The sequence below is a fragment of the Microtus pennsylvanicus genome, chromosome 8, assembly GCF_037038515.1.
Source record: "Microtus pennsylvanicus isolate mMicPen1 chromosome 8, mMicPen1.hap1, whole genome shotgun sequence".
NCBI classification, from domain to species: domain Eukaryota; kingdom Metazoa; phylum Chordata; class Mammalia; order Rodentia; family Cricetidae; genus Microtus; species Microtus pennsylvanicus.
Window position 1 is genome coordinate 7,781,137 of NC_134586.1, and position 16,290 is coordinate 7,797,426.

The 16,290-nt window shown below is 42.3% G+C and overlaps 3 protein-coding genes across 10 annotated transcripts in view; 1 reads left to right on the forward strand and 2 right to left on the reverse strand.

The window, feature by feature from the left end:
• Recql (RecQ like helicase) overlaps positions 1-5,945 on the forward strand; it is a 25,504-nt gene extending 19,559 nt beyond the window's left edge. For all 7 annotated transcript variants that reach the window (XM_075982367.1, XM_075982362.1, XM_075982365.1 and 4 more), the window contains 8 exons: positions 12-93; positions 918-1,066; positions 1,158-1,275; positions 1,735-1,873; positions 2,928-3,019; positions 3,840-4,059; positions 4,368-4,497; positions 5,199-5,945. In XM_075982367.1, coding sequence (XP_075838482.1) covers positions 12-93; positions 918-1,066; positions 1,158-1,275; positions 1,735-1,873; positions 2,928-3,019; positions 3,840-4,059; positions 4,368-4,497; positions 5,199-5,309 — 1,041 coding nt within the window. In that variant the 3' untranslated portion in view covers positions 5,310-5,945. The remainder of the gene's footprint in view (positions 1-11; positions 94-917; positions 1,067-1,157; positions 1,276-1,734; positions 1,874-2,927; positions 3,020-3,839; positions 4,060-4,367; positions 4,498-5,198) is intronic.
• Slco1b3 (solute carrier organic anion transporter family member 1B3) overlaps positions 1-16,290 on the reverse strand; it is a 1,042,880-nt gene that overhangs the window by 344,455 nt on the left and 682,135 nt on the right. The gene's annotated exons all lie outside the window — the stretch shown is intronic.
• The window catches only part of Pyroxd1 (pyridine nucleotide-disulphide oxidoreductase domain 1), a 22,387-nt gene continuing 11,958 nt past the window's right edge, over positions 5,862-16,290 (reverse strand). For both annotated transcript variants that reach the window (XM_075982369.1, XM_075982371.1), the window contains 8 exons: positions 15,868-15,941; positions 12,636-12,796; positions 11,110-11,210; positions 9,943-10,075; positions 8,875-8,987; positions 8,230-8,352; positions 7,179-7,316; positions 5,862-6,334 (listed from right to left, as the gene is read on the reverse strand). In XM_075982369.1, coding sequence (XP_075838484.1) covers positions 6,086-6,334; positions 7,179-7,316; positions 8,230-8,352; positions 8,875-8,987; positions 9,943-10,075; positions 11,110-11,210; positions 12,636-12,796; positions 15,868-15,941 — 1,092 coding nt within the window. In that variant the 3' untranslated portion in view covers positions 5,862-6,085. The remainder of the gene's footprint in view (positions 6,335-7,178; positions 7,317-8,229; positions 8,353-8,874; positions 8,988-9,942; positions 10,076-11,109; positions 11,211-12,635; positions 12,797-15,867; positions 15,942-16,290) is intronic.

Genomic DNA, 16,290 nt, shown 5'->3' on the forward strand with positions numbered 1-16,290 from the left:
TGCTTTTCTAGGTTCGACAAAAGCCCTCTAATGCTGATGACTTTATTGAGGACATTGTAAAGCTCATCAATGGACGGTACAAAGGGCAATCAGGTAATGTTAAAAACAAATCAACTTGGGGGCTGAGAGTCTGTTTATGAAATGGCATGAATCCCTCCAGTTATGCCTGACTGATACGTGAAAATGAGATCAAATCCATCCATTTGGTCACTAGCTTGCGTGGCATCCCTGCCACAGTGGGAGTCAAAGCTGCCTGCCTTGCCTGCTGTGGAATAGGTCCAGTGACAGTGTTGTTGACACGTTAGTATCTGTCCTGTACCTTCCTGAGTGAGCAGCAATGTTCTGGAAAGAGAGAACACATAGTACCTTGCAGGAAGGGCCATGTACATACTTACCAGGTAAAGCAAGGTGAAGTTAGGAATATCTGTCCTGCGTCTCAGAGCAAAGGACTATAGCCCAGCGGCTCTTCAGCATTGTCCTCTGGTTAGGAGAGCGTAATGGTGTCTGGGAAAAGGAGTTCCTGAGTCAAGTCTGAGAGAGGCTGCAGCTGTCTGTCCCTCTCAGAGGGCCTGCCTACACATGGACTGTTAGCCCCGCCCCAAGATGCAAAAAAGGTGCTTTAGCCAAATGAGCAGATTCTTCAATTTCCCAGCGTCTCACAGAGTTTAAGAGGTGCTGTGTAGTGGGGATAAAGTTGCAGTGACACTCTCTTTTGGTCATGGGAACCCTGGCTGGTGGTACAGGGTTCATTTCTGCTTAAGGCAAGCATCAAACGTTGATTATACCCAACAGTCAGTATGTGCTCAGGGGCTTGGGGCCTTTCTGCCTTGAGACAAATCACTGTCTTGAGCATGGTTCAGATTAACTAAGAATGTGCTATGCATACGAATCTAACACTTGGTCATGTTTTACTGCAGGAATCATATACTGTTTTTCTCAGAAAGACTCTGAACAAGTTACCATTAGTTTACAAAAATTGGGAATTCATGCAGGAACTTACCATGCCAATATGGAACCCGAAGATAAGACCAAGGTTCATACTCGGTGGTCAGCCAATGAACTTCAGGTTAAGTATATGTATTTTCTATGAAAGCCTAACTTACCTTTAACAATAGTTAAATGACTCAATTAACTTACCAAGTATTAACACATTTTAGGTGGTCGTGGCTACAGTTGCATTTGGCATGGGAATTGATAAGCCAGATGTGAGGTTCGTCATCCACCATTCAATGAGCAAATCCATGGAGAATTACTACCAAGAGAGTGGCCGTGCCGGTATGTAAGGCTCTAATTCAGAAGTAATCAGGAGAGTTGGCAGAGGACATGCTTGAGAATTCTGAGTTTTCAATGCTTGTTTTTAGGTAGTAATTTTTAGAACGAGTTTTTTAAAATCCAGATTTATACTTACTTACACACCTTCTGTTGGAATATTAAAAATGGTTTATTATATGTTGTAAACGATTGTGATGTTCATGTCGACCACTTGGAGTTTTAATTAGTAGGTTCACATGTACAACCTATAACTGAACTGTTCGTGAACATCCGTTTTTCTATATTAATAAGCTGATTTTTGATGATCCTCTTTGTAGTCATTTCAAACCCTCAGGGTAGCTCTTACAGATATCTAAAAATGTCTAGCTGTACTGTGAAGCTCTGTCAGCAATTGACGTATACTTTTGCATGTTACGGATTTTTGAAAGCAATGATGCAAACTGAGGATTCCTCAAAGCACAGGTCGCGATGACTCGAGAGCAGACTGTATTCTGTATTACGGCTTTGGAGACATATTCAGGATCAGCTCGATGGTGGTCATGGAGAATGTAGGGCAGCAGAAGTTGTACGAGATGGTGTCATACTGCCAGAATATAAGCAAGTGAGCCACGTGCCTTTCTGTATGTAGCATGTCATATGTCGTTTGGTCGTCGAGTACCTACCGAATGCACTGCTGTTAGCACAGAACACTGTAAAGGCAGAGACCTGGACCCCCGACTGCCCTCCTCTAAGAAAAGAGGCTCTGTCAGTTTTTGAGGTCCTTCTCAAGGCCAGTCTATTGAAGGCTATGAAGGAAGAGTTTTTCCTTTGGATCTGGTGTGTAGTTGCCTATAGAGATTATGGAAGGGCGTGTGGTAAGATAGGCATTGGGGAGGTAAGTTCAGGCATGTCCATTCACCTGGTGATGAGTCACTGAATAAGCCAGGGTGGGGTCAAGTTTCTCATTAGGAAATACATGGCAGTCTCTGCTTACAGCACTCAGCTTCCTTGGGGCCCCAGGGCCGTGAACATCCTGTGTCTTTAATACTTGTCACAAAAGAGCTCAGAAGTGTCCAAGTAAACAGTGACCTGCCAGTGATAAAAACTGCATTTACTTTCCAACTGATGCTGCGGTGGTCACAGGGAAGGAGAAAGTGAGAATTTGTCATAGGAGACTCCTATGAAGACTGTTTTCAGATTTAGCCTAAAATATACGAAACTACTTCATTATCAAAACATTCTCCTCAAAGTGAGACCGGTGACTTTTGAAGTGATGGTTGTCAGCATACTGCTGGGAAAGGAGGAGTCTCCTGAGACTCCCTGGGTGGGTCCATTGTAGACACAGGGCTCTGTAAGTGGACAAAGAGGTCAGTTGTGATGGGAGAAGCCACAGTTGATGGTTTTGAAGACAGACAGGACCAGAAACCAAGGACCGTGGACAAGCTCTAGACAGTGTTAAAGGCTGAGGTTAGGGCTTCCAGAAGCATCCAGTCTGCCCCTACTTTGACTTTGACCCTGTGAGACTTTTTTATACGAAGAGGAGATAACACACTTGGACTGCCCTAGCCACCACATCTGGGGCTGTTGTGTCAGCAGCACAGCCAGCAGCACATGCGCTGCTCTGAAGCAGGTCCTGAAAGCTTGAGTGCGTGAGTGATTCTCTCTCGTGTCTGCAGGTGCCGCCGTGTGTTGATAGCACAACATTTTGATGAAGTGTGGAATGCAGACGCCTGTAACAAAATGTGTGACAGCTGCTGCAAAGACATTTGTAAGCTTGCTATTTACTTAGACTCTTAGAGCCTCAATTCAGCACTGGCTGCATATGGGAAGGGTTAGTCCCTCCAAATAGAATTAAAAGATAAACTATGACTAGAATTTTCTAGATTCAAAAATGATACAAAGGTAAGTCAAATGTATATGCACACATATTATATTACTATACTGAGGACATCAAGTTTTTAAGAAATAAGGAAAAATTAGAATTCCTCTGCATAGAAGTTCTGTAACATAAGAAAAGGCTAATGTCATGACAGTCTGTAGTACTGCATAGTCTCTGTTCTTGATACAATACATGCAGGAACTTGTGTTCCGGTGCTGTATCCTTGAAAAGCTGGACCTAGCAGTTCTCATGGGAGGACCTGGGTTCTGGTGCTTCAGTGGGTAGAGTTCTCTGCACTTTTAACTTGACAGCTACAGACACTAATTTGCCAGTTCACAAGACTGTCTTATAGAGGCCAAACTCATGTGAACCCTACGTGTAAGTCAGGATGCTAGTCTAGTATTTGAGTACTTCTATCCAGAACATTCCCTCGGAGCCCAGACTGGCTTTCAGAGTGTGGTGTAATTGCAGCATCAGATAAGAAAGAGCAGGCTTTCTCCTCCCAGTGATGTCTGGAGCATACTGCAGCCTTTGACAGCCAGGTCACCTTTACATTGCCATGATCCCTACATGGCTTTTAGGAGTAGAATTTATTCTATGATAAAGCCTAAGGAACATCGTGGTCTTAATTCTGAGCATATGAAAAGAAGTTTGTGTAAAGGGCTCAGAGTGTAACTTCAGCTGTTCCCATTGTTCTCTGTCCTTGCAGTGTCTGAGAAAAGGAATGTAACACAGCACTGCCGAGACCTGGTCAAGATCCTGAAGCAGGCAGAGGAACTGAATGAAAAGCTCACTCCACTGAAGCTCATCGATTCTTGGATGGGAAAGGGAGCAGCCAAGTTGAGAGTGGCTGGCGTTGTTGCCCCGGTCCTTCCCCGAGAAGACCTGGAGAAAATCATTGCACATGCTCTCCTGCAGCAGTATCTCAAGTACACAGCCATTGTCTTCTGTGTCTTCATGTTTCTTCCCTTGACTCCTAACTGGAGCAGAGTCAGCAACTGCAGTTATTTGATGTGAACTCTTAAGCATATAGAAAACAAGTTACCTAATAATCTTAGACCTTGATTATGAAGTCAGAAAAGTTAAAAAAAAATAAATAACATGCCCCCCCTCAAAAGCCCAACTTATTTTCCTTAAGGATTATATTTGTGTTGTAGTATATTTTTTAAAAATTATACTCTTCTAAAAGTGTTTCCTATGGCTCCTTCAAGCTTTCTGCTTGACTCCTTTCTTTTAGAGAAGACTACAGTTTCACAGCTTACGCCACCATCTCGTATCTGAAAGTGGGACCCAGAGCTAGTCTTCTCAGCAGCGACGCCCATGCTGTTACCATGCAAGTGAGGAAGTCCACACAGAGCGGCGCCAGGGTAACTCTTCATTTTCAGTGTGCCTTAAGTCTCTGGGCTGCTTTCCGCAAGGTCTCTACTAGGTTTGGTTGGACACAAATGTTATCAGTTTTCTTCCTGGGTTTTGATTTTGGACAGATAAGTAGTGGAGGGCTTTAGACTGGCCCGTTGTCGAGTCAGAGGGCTGCAGCCACTTAAAATGTGAGGGCTGCAGTTTAAAGTTTAATTCTGTGAAATGCTTCCGTGATAATACTGGGTGGGATCCTCTGGGTTCAGCAAGATGGCTTAGTGATAAAAGTCCTTTCTGCTGTCCCTGTCAGCCTGAGCTTCATCCCTGGAACTGATTCCTGTGAGCCAGCCTCTAATGGAGGAGACATTCTCTTACTCCTGTGTGCTGTTCTTTGACCCCCATGGTGTGCATATATGTACACAATAAATAATCAATTTTTAAAAAACATAAAGTGTGTTCTCCAGAGGCTGCTAGCCACCGTTGAGTCTGTGCTGCGGCAGCCTCAGGTAACTGCATGTTTTCTCCAGGGTTTTTTGTTTTGTTTTAATTTACAATATCCCTGTTTTATTTAAGACAGTTGCCCATATTTGAATAGAAATTTGTAGATAGGAACTGACTGATACACAAGGGGAATTCTGAGACTGGAGGGCTCACAAGAAAGCTGATCAGCAGAGCCTTCCTTAACAGGTGCTGCTTTGTCATTCTGCTGCAGGCTGCGTCATCTGGACCGTCGGAGCACGCCGAGGAGAAAGGGGATGTCCAGAAGTCCACAAACAGGCTTCAGCCGTCTGGGGCTAAGAAAAGGAAGCTGGATGATGCCTGAGTGTCACTTAATCTTGCACAAAATAACTATTTACGTTATTTATGTCTAGATCATTTTTATACTTAATTTTTGAAACAATTTTGTATTTTATACATATAAAATTATATATTCAGGGCTTATCTGAAGATATTCAGGATCATTTGAAAATTTGAGATCAGGAGTTATATTTTACAGTGTACAATAATGAAAAATAATACATCTTTTATGCAAAGTTGTCTAAGTGTGATATATTTGAGATTAAGTCCATGTAAGTGTCATAAGCTCATTTGCCTTGCTGTGACTATCTAGTTTTCTGGTGTGACTCCCTTTAAAACAATACCATGCTGACATAGGCTCACCCTTCCAAGATGGTGCCATTTTAGGCTGAGCAATGCAGATGATGTCTGACCGGAAGAGCTGCTGTTTTAGCTCAGATGAAAACAGTCAGTCACCAGTACCAAGCGTGTCAGCAAGAAGACTCGACATGTTCTAAGTAAATCAAGACAGCAAGCCTCCTGAAGCCCTGGCCTTACTCTGATGTTCAGGCAAAGAAGGATCTGGTACACAGGTGCATTTGTGTGAATCAAGGTTTATTGTCAATTCTGTATCAGGAATGTTCACCTGCTAATTAGTCATTAAACTGAGTTCACTGTGAAAGTTCGTGACTACTTCCAACCAGGAATCTAGCTTCTGCATTCTTGATTTGTGGGGCCATTCACTTGGTGCAGGCGTTAGTTTTTCCAATTTGTTTCTTTTCTCCTTATTTTGAACTTACTATTCCTGAAGAAATTCTAATGTCAGTCAAAATAATCCTCTATGTCGATATCTGGATCTAGGAGATCCTCTCCGTATGATGAAAGGTCCATCTGGTTTAAAATTAAATTTTCAAATGTTTCCTCTAAATCAGTTTCACCAATTAAGACAGCTCCCATCATGCGTCCATTCTGCATGACGACTTTGACATACTCTTGTCCTCTGGTGCACCTCAGCATTAACTCATGATCTGGGCCTAGGCCTTGTGCATTGTATTTTCCCAGCAGCACAACCTGCATGAGGATGAAAAGGTCATTTTTTTGGAGTAGCTCCTTCTAACTCCCCACAAATAAAATAATGTCCAGTTATCTGGGTCAAGTAGCTTAAACAGAAAAAACAAAAAACTATTTTGTAGTCTTGCAGTGGGAAGGGCCCAAAGAAAGCATTTGAATAGCATGAACATGCTCTGTACTATTATAACACTGCCACACAGCCTACAGTCACATTAAAAATCTCATCATTAATATTTTAACACTGAAAATAGAAAATATATGTGGATGATAATGCTACCCAGTCTTTGAAAACGTTGTAGGTGTCTACACACACACACAAAGTGAACCACATTTTCCTGGAGTCATGGCTTAAAGATTTACTGTGCAACTGAACCAGACCCTTCCTCAGAAGTGTAGGTGTGTTTTCTCTTAAGTCTAGTTTAGGAAAGAGACCTGTCCCAGAAGGAGGAGAACTAAGAATAGTACACATTTGTCAGAGAAGGAGGAGAACTAAGAATAGTACACATTTGTCAGAACTCCTGGTTCTTTCCTGGTGTGTGTGTGTGTGTGTGTGTGTGTGTGTGTGTGTGTGTGTGTGTGTGTGTGTGTGTGTGATTGCATCATGGGTGTGCAGGCACTCATGGGAGCCAGAAGAGGGTGTTGGAACTCCTGGAACTGGAGTTATAGGTGGTCATCTGAAGTGGGAGCAGAGAACTGAACTCACATCTTCTCAACATAGGCAATAACTAACTGCTAAGCCATCATTCCAGTCCCCAAATAGCATTTTTGAAACATAGTTTAAACCATAATTATTCAAGAAAAGAGCCACAGTTGCCATACTTTCATGCAAAAAGGGTATTCTTACCTTATAGTTAAAGAATTTTGTGACATGAGCAAACAGTTCAAAGCTGAAATCCATGTCGCTAGACTGTCCCAAAGCAGCTGCAGCCATGCACTTGGCTGCATACCAGCCCATCTGCCGTGCCTGGGTCCATAGTCTCATCTGCAATAGTGCGAATGGTACTTTATATTACTTTTGGTTATCATCAGAATAAAACGTATCATCCATGTGTGCATGTGTATGGGCACATGCGAGCATGAATGTGAATGCACGCATGCCATGTGCATGTATGAATGTCAGTGGACACCTTGAGTCCCTGCTTGCTTTCCACTCCGAGGAGGGGTCCTGACTCTCAATAGGCATGCTGGGTTATAGTAGCTTATGACGACTCCAGCTTTTACACAGTCTGCGAACTCAAACTGGCCTCCAGGCTTGTGTAACAAGAGCTTTTATACCCACTCTACTCCATCTTCCCCACAGTTTCAGTCTTAGAAATTCCCTTATGTGCACTTCCAGTGACTGTCCCAGATCGTGCTATCTTTAGTGGTCACAGTGAACACCAGTCAATATGACTGTATCGCAAACACATAATAAATTAACAGTTTTATGCCGGGCCATATCCAGAGCCATCCTGTCGGCAGTGGATTGAATACACCTGACAGGAATTCGTTGAACCTGAAATTCCCCTAAGTCTGCATTGTGGATGATATAAAGCTAATTGTTTTTCATGCAAATCCGAATGTAGAAATATGAAATTTACAAAGAATAAGGGATATCTGCTTATTTTGAGCTGTTGTTCCCTTGTATCAGATTATGACATAAAGTTATAATTTGTCCTAGAGGGGTCAAGCAGAAAAGAAAGGTAACCCCAGAACTCTTTCTAATTAAAAACATTTCTATCTACTGCAATATGAAATGACTTTAAAGTGGGAATCTGTTACTCGTCCGCAAACCACCAGTGATGGCTTCCAGCTAAAGAGGAGAAAAGCTGGAACAGAAACTTGAGTTCACGGGTAGCAACTGCTTTATTTTCACAGGGAATCACATAGACACATGGTCATAGGTGTAGGCTCACCTGCTGCCAGACTGGGCTCGGCTGCCAGCATGCAGTACAGATGTCTCCAGCAGCATAGATGTCAGGAAGTGATGTGCGCATCTGGTCATCCACTTTCAGGCCGCCATCTTCTCCTAGATCAAACTAAATAGTTTGTCATTAGCATTAGGATGACAAAAACAGGAAGTTTAAGCAAGTCAAGCTTGGACGAGTTAACCAAGCTCTGATCAGAAAGATAAAAGCAGCCACAGAGTGTAGACACCTGGCCAGAATGTCCGGGGATTCACTTCTATCTGGGACCTCAGGAAGTCCCAGAATTTTAATATCAAAAATATTCAATAGTCATGTTTATCCCAACTCCAATCAGAAGAACATTTTTTAGCACTTCTAATGCTAAAATGCTAATGTAATAACCTGTAAGGTTTACTCTTTGAGAATTCATACACAGCAGTCTCCCATCAACCTTTAGATAAACAAATTGGACATTACATCTTTAGATAATACTTAAGCTGGATTGTAAGTATTTAAGGGTGCTAAGTAGAAAATACTGTAAATCAAGTCAGACATAAGCCACAGAGTTGCTGCCATCTTAGGTTACAGCTAACTAAAATGATGCCTGAAAAGTAGATATGATAAAGATTAGCAAGTGGACAGAATTCACCTTACATTGTTTCCGTGGAGGAAAGGGTGTACATTTGGCATGACTCCCGTAGCACTGACAAGGAAATCACAGCCGTAGATCTTCCCATTGGTTAGTTCCACATACACAGGCCACACTTCTTAAAAGAAAAAGAAGAGAATTCTCAAGAGTCTTCTTGAGCAGTTACTCTCAATATCGTGTGAACAGAACAGAAACAGAAAGGGCAGGCGGCTTTAGGACACCTCTTGACTACAGAAGGTCCTCTGGCTGGGACAGCTGAGCGCAATGACATTGTTTTGTGTTTAGCAGCTTCAAAAGCACAGTGCTCTAGGGGACTAAACAGTCCTTTGGATGTGAGCAGAGACATAACAGTAAATTTAAACTAATGATCACTTTCTAAATTAATTGTGAAGCAATTTGATTAGTATTTCATGTCACTCAGCATTTAATCCCCCTCTTCTTGATGTTTCTCCTCACTGTCCACAACCCCACTCTAGAAAAGACTAGAAGATTCTAGAACATTAACCGCCTAACTGCAGTGTTGCTAATTCACAGACTGTGCCTGGAGGAGTTCTTAAGTGATGTAGAATGAGACCAGGCATCTGCACTTAGTCCCAAACACAGAATTTTAAATTTGATCTAGAGTTATGTTACTTACAGTTGTGTTACTTATGAAAGCTTCTATTTTGTTTTGGTCTGTGATATACTGACTAACTCACTAGGTCAGGTTAACATGGAATTTATTACAAAATTTAACCAACAGCAGTGAAATAAGGGCCTGAAGTTAACTAATAGTTTTTTTTTAACCAATTTGTATATGAAAATGTGAGTTTAAAATGTAACACCAGGCAATGGTGGTGCATGCCTTCAATACTACCACGGGGGGGGGGGGCAGAGGCATGTACATCTCTGAGTTTGAGACCAGTTTGGTCTACAGAGTGAATTCCAGAACAGCCAGGGAGGCACAGAGAAACCCTGTCTCAAAAATTTAAAAAAATAATAATATATATATGTATGTATGTATATATATGTATGTATGTATATATATATATATTTATCATGTTTAATTTAAGGAGTAATATGTTTTCTTTTACCTTTATCAACTGTAACTGACTTATGCTGATCCTTTGGAAAAGTCAAGGGCTTTTTCTTCATAATCTTAAACTCCTCTTGAAGGTAGATTTTCTTGACTTCACATTTGGTTTCAATGTGAATACTGTGTGAAAACTGGACAAAATGAATATTGGTCAGCACAATCCAGACAGTGCCTGCTGAGACATGGATATCGTAGTATAAGTACAGCATGCTTATGCTCCCAAATACGCCTCTCAGAGCCTGTGTGCAAAGGTGAGCAGAATCCACCCAGCACTTGAAATGCCAAGCATGACGTGGCAAGTGGATGAGGCAATCTGGAAATCCACAAAATTCTACAGGTTTTCACTGCGGTGTGGCCAGCACACCTCCTTCACGCGAGGGAGGCAGCAGGCAGCAGGCAGCAGTGTTCGCTGAAGGACTCTTAAATGGATGGTAAAACTGCAAACTTAGAAGTCCCAGGAATTCTGGAGAAAATGATTTCACACTATTCTTATCCCCAATTAGACTCCGTTTAGCCAGCTCCCCTTCTACCCACCAAAGCCTGAAAAGGTTCCAGTGCAAATACAGTTCCAGTGCAAATACAGACACATTTGTATTCTTGGAATATTTTTTTAAAGATTTATTTATTTATTATGTATACAACATTCTGCCTCCGTGTATGCCCACACGCTGGAAGAGGGCGCCAGATCTCATTACAGATGGTTGTGAGCCACCATATGGTTGCTGGGAATTGAACTCAGGACCTCTGGAAGAGCAGCTGGTGCTCTTAACCACTGAGCCATCTCTCCAGCCCTCTTGGAATATTTGAATGACAGCAATTTTGTGACTTAAAAAATTGAAAGTATATATTAAGTAAAAGCAAGTTACCTACTTACTCAATGAAAATATGACGTATTTGTTTTGACTCCACCTAGTAACCCTTGTAAGCACTTTGTAAGGGTGCTGCAAACATCAAAGGGACCTTTAGAAGAAGACTGAGAACTGTGGTTTATCCCTGTAGTCTGCAAGTAGACATCTCCAGCTCCGCAGTTAGAGGGAAATATTCGCTATTTTGGGTGGGCATCTGGATCAGTGGGTTTGAAGACCTTTCCTACATAGTATACTTAAAATCAGGTGACCCAGAGATTTGGCGTTTGGGTGAGTGGCATTGGTTGATAGAAACATACCTCTTCTTTTCCTTTCAGATCCAAGCCTCCGTGCCAGTCTGGTCCGAGGGCACTGCCCACGTTTCCAACTTTAGCTTTGTTTCTGTTTTCCTTTCTCGCTCCTAAGAAATGAACTCAGATGATTTTAAAATGGCTGGACAGAGCGTCAGTCATCTCTCCTTTGGGCAACGTCCTGATTCTCAGGCAGACATGCAGCATGGTGCACGTCTCTGTATTTGCGGCTTTGTGCACTGAGTGTTCTGTGACAGTGACAGAATGGGTGACCGTTCACTGACACTGTGTCAGCACCCAGTGTGTCTCAGGGTTACACACTTGCCAATGTAAGAGTGTGAAAATTAGCTATTAGAGTCTAAACTCCGTCAATCTGTAGCCTCTCCAAAACTTAGAAAATTAACTTAGAATTTTATGAGCCCAAAGCTTGTTTGACGTCTATTAAATAAACTAGTGGGTATTGTTCTCAGTGGATTTTTTACTAGTCTTGGGCATTGCTCAGTTGTAGCAACTGTTTGACAAGATGCAAATGGCCCGGTTATTTCACTTAATTTAAAATGCCTATGTGTATTAAATGTCTATTTTTTATTTTAAAATAACTAAGAAAAAGTTGTTTAGATTTTGTTTTGTTTTGAGATTGGATCTTACTTCATAGCCCTGACTAGCCCAGAACACACAGAGAGCCTGCCACTGACTCTTGTGTGCTGAGATTAAAGGCATATGCCATCATACCCTTTATATGTTTCTTTTTATTTTTAGTGTGTGTGTGGGTGCTTTGCCTGCATGTATGTCTACCACTTGTGCTCTTGGTTCCCTTGGAGGCCTGAAGGAGGTGCTGGACTCCTCAGAACTAGGGTCACAGATGTTGTGGGCATCTTTGTGAGTGCTGGGAATCAAACTTGGGTCTCCCAAAAGAGCTGTAGTGTTCTTAACTACTGAGCCATCTCTCTAGCCCCCAATATATTTTCTAATCTGAAAATTTCATATGGGACAGTATGAACAAGGAAGTCAAGACCATGAGGGGTTCACCCACTGAGACAATGTGCCTGAGCTAATGGGAGCTCACCAACTCCAACTGGACTGGGAATGAAAGAGCATGGAATCAAACTGGACCCTCTGAATGTGGCTGACAGTTGGGGCAGACTGAGGGGCCAATGATAATGGCACTGGGATTTGTCTCTACTGCATATACTGGCTTTTTGAGATCCTATTCTCTTTGGATGTATTCCTTGCTCAACCTAGATGTAGTAGGGAGGGCCTTGGACTTTCCACAGGGCAGGGTGCCTTGCCCTCTCTTAGGATAGGAGGGGAGTGAGGGGAGGGTGTGTGGAGGAAGTGGGAAGGGAATCGGGGTGGGGGGAAGTGGGAATTTGGATTGGTATTTTTTTAAAGTAATAAAATAAAATAATAAAAAACTAAAAAAGACATAGAATTAAATATCCATGTTCCTGCCCCCTAAATACTATTTACTGAATTTTCTTATAGTTAAAAATTAGTTTCATCCATGAATGAAACAAGCCAAATATTGCACTTACCTTCAACGGTGTATATGGTTCTTTTATGAGCAATTTTAGCCTCTGATTTTTCAGACATGAGCTTTGAAATCAAAAACTCTGCTGCACCTGCGTCAAAGAAAGTATTCCCAATGGCTTTATCCTTTATGGCCCAAATCACTTCACAGCCTTCAATTTCATACCTAGGAAGAATGTTACAATTTCCTGTAGAAAAGTTCGGGGAAAAAAATCTCTGCAAGCAAATAATGACTGTCCTGTGCAGCAGAAGTAAAAAACACAGACTATAATGGGGAGTGTAGTTCACTTTAAGGACAGTAAGAGTTTAGCTGGGCAGTGGCGCATGCCTTTAATCCCAGCACTCAGGAGGCAGAGGCAGGTGGATCTCTGTGAGTTCGAGGCCAGCCTGGTCTACAAGAGCTAGTTCCAGGATAGGCTCCAAAACTACAGAGAAACCCTGTCTAAAACAAACAAACAAACAAACAAACAAGAGTTAAAGTAGAATACATACTAAAGCAAGTTTATCAACTTTACTGAAAGAACCCAGTGATGACATGTACTGAGTACTACATAACATACATCACAATGACCGTCCTCTCAGTGTTCAGTGGACAACACAGCCAAAGAAATGTAGTCCCAGGGTCCTAGGGCACTTTCTGGCTGTGACAGAAGCAGTGACTGATGTATGTATGCCTGTATGTACGTTATGTATGTATGTATGTAGGTATGTATGTATGAACGGATGATGTGACCTAAGGGCACTGAAAACACTGCTTCGTCTGGTGACTTTCCTAGATGCTCATGTAAGAAGGTTGAAAGGAGGTTTGCATGTAACACCTTCAAGCAGTTATAAAGAACTACCACCTGCTTTAAATTCTCTCACCCAGACCATCTAGCTAAAGAGATCCTGTTCAGAAAAAGATAAGGAATGTAAAGGGAAAATACAGGCCTTTGTAAAGCAAGCTGGCCTCTCACCATTCACCAGCTAACCAAGCTCCTGGCACCTTATTTATCTAGGTTTGGACACTAAGAATGCTGAGTGCATTCCACCGACTCCCTGATGAACATCATCATTCAGATAATCAGGAAAATTTGCAGGACTTTCTGCTGCTATTCAGTAAACTGTTATGGTAAAACTAATGTATATGTGGACAATCTTAAACAAACTGGATACACAGCCCTCCTACCACAGGACACTTGGATTTTACAACAAAGAGTATAATGTATCCTTTAACATTTAAAACTTCCATTGCCCTTGCATGTGCATCATGCATGTGGGTGCATGTGTCACAGCATGCATGTGAAGTTGGTACAACTTTATGGAGTCTATTCTCTTAAAAATGTTTATTGTCGTGTGTCTGCATATGCATCATGGTGTGTATGTGGAAATCAGAGAGCAACACTGGAATGAGCTCTTCCATCTTTATATGGATGGGTTTGGGGGCTGTACCTGCTAAGCCATCTTGTTACTCCAATTTTCTCCATTGTTATGGTATAAAGTACTGCCATCTTTATTTGTAGGCTGGCAGGATGATTTTCCAAGATGAATCAACAGCCAGATAATAGACAAAGGTTTAGTCCATGTGACTCCACGATAACATTCTGATACAGGGGTAAGACTCCAGTGCCCAAGCAGGCCAAGGAACACTCATAGTCACCGAGTTTCTGATTACCAGGAGGACATCTGAGTTGGTCCTTCTCAGGCTGTATAGCATCGCTCATCAGAAGACAGCAGAGAACATACTTGCGGGTAACATTTCATATCTCACATTTAAGTGTGCTTATGAAATGCTTTTCTTTTTATAATTTGGAAATCTTCATATTTCATTCATACTTCTTTCTAGAAGTAATGTCACAGCATACAACAATGTGGCATAGCATCCCCATGACTGACTAGCAGGCCACATTACATCTGTAATCATTAGAGACTCCTGGGCTAGCTCTCCTCCAAGAGTACCCACTAACCACTCCCCGTAACGCTAACAGAGCTCTCAGAGAGATATCAAAGCATGGTGCCATCACACGGGGAGCTACTTTCAATTGAGAAACCACTCTACAGAAATACATTCCAGGTATTATGACTTTTTGAAATTATGGAAATTATTTGTTGTGTGTCTTTGGAAGATCAGCAGGGCAGTAACTGAGAGAAGGGTAAGATAAAGTAACAGAGAGGACAGCATTGGCCTCTGGAGTATGCAATGGCACAGAACAGAGGGGCTCAGGAGCAACATGGTAAGAGACCTTCCTACAGCTACCAGAGCTTTCCAGATACAAAACTGTAAGTTAACTCAAGTAATAATCACCAGTCTCCAAATGAGGTCAAGAAAGAGTTGGATGCTGTGAGATTCTGAGCAGGAAAAATATTTCCAATGTAAGTTACAGTAATGATACCCTTTGGATGCTTCTGGAAGTAGCTAGAAGAACATGTGCGATTCCCCTTCCCTTCTCTGCTCAGCTCAGCTTCTGGGTGGACTCTAGTTTCCCCGCATAGCACAACTGCCACAGTCATCCGAGGGATGGCCACCCTCACGCGCAGGTGCCCAGTGAGTGGCTGTCCTCTAAAGGACAGGTACACCCGAGGGATCACCACCCTCATGCACAGGTGTCCAGTGGGTGGCTGCCCTCTAAAGGACAGGTAAGCCAGGCTGGCAGTTGGAATGGAATTCGTGAATACTTGCGATTTCCTAGTTTAGACTCAAATTTGTTTTAATTCCAAGTTGGTTTCGACCAAACTTTCTAGCATGAAAACCATCTACTCTTCCTGTCAGCCATGGCTAACAGGCAGAACTGCTGAGGAAACTGAGTCTGTTATGCAGCTTTCAGAGGAACATTTCTGTGTCTATGGAACTTGAAGTATCTTAAAATGAAAACATTTGAATTAATGTGTTCTCAAATATTCTCCAGACCAAAACTCCAGAGTTGGGAATAACACACATTCTAATCAGCATGACAAATGCTGGGTTTCGCCACCTGGACAGGTGATGCGTGAGTAACGCGTGGTGCATTACTAACGGTACGCATGTGTAGGTTATTAGACAGTGCCCACTCAGAGAACACATCATGAGTCAGACCAACCAGGTCAAACACATCCTACACCCTGTATAACTCAAGTTGCAGAGTTAAATAGTAAAGTGGGTTTTCTCTTCGAAAACATATGGGAAAGTATGTATATTTCTCTTGACTTTAAGATGTGTTTTCTCGTCTGCCCAAAGCATCATCGTTCTCACAATAGCCGTGGTATTAGAGAAACACTTACACCAGCTCAAGTGCAATGCCACCATTCCCAACGATCATTATCCTCTTGGCTTTTTTAAGCTGTTTCTGAAATTCCTGTTAGGAAGAAACAATCAGACAGAATTTTGATAAAGTAGAGGCATCACTGAAAATATTCTAAACATGAGTGTTTTACAGTTTACAGTGGGACAACAAAATAAAATGTACTCCCTTGTCTCAGGACACTTCCTCCCAATTAGCATTATGGCCTCTCTTGCTTCCAGGTGGCCATGACTACAGCACCTCTTGCCTTTGTGTCCCCATGGACCTCGGCAAGAGATGCTGTCTGCATCGCCTCATGCTCGCGCTTGACTCCACCTCTGTCAGAAGCAGGCTCCACTTCAGGCCTCCCTGCAGTCCCCCACTTCTACAGCTCCCAGGACGGAGACTCAGGGCACATGGATTA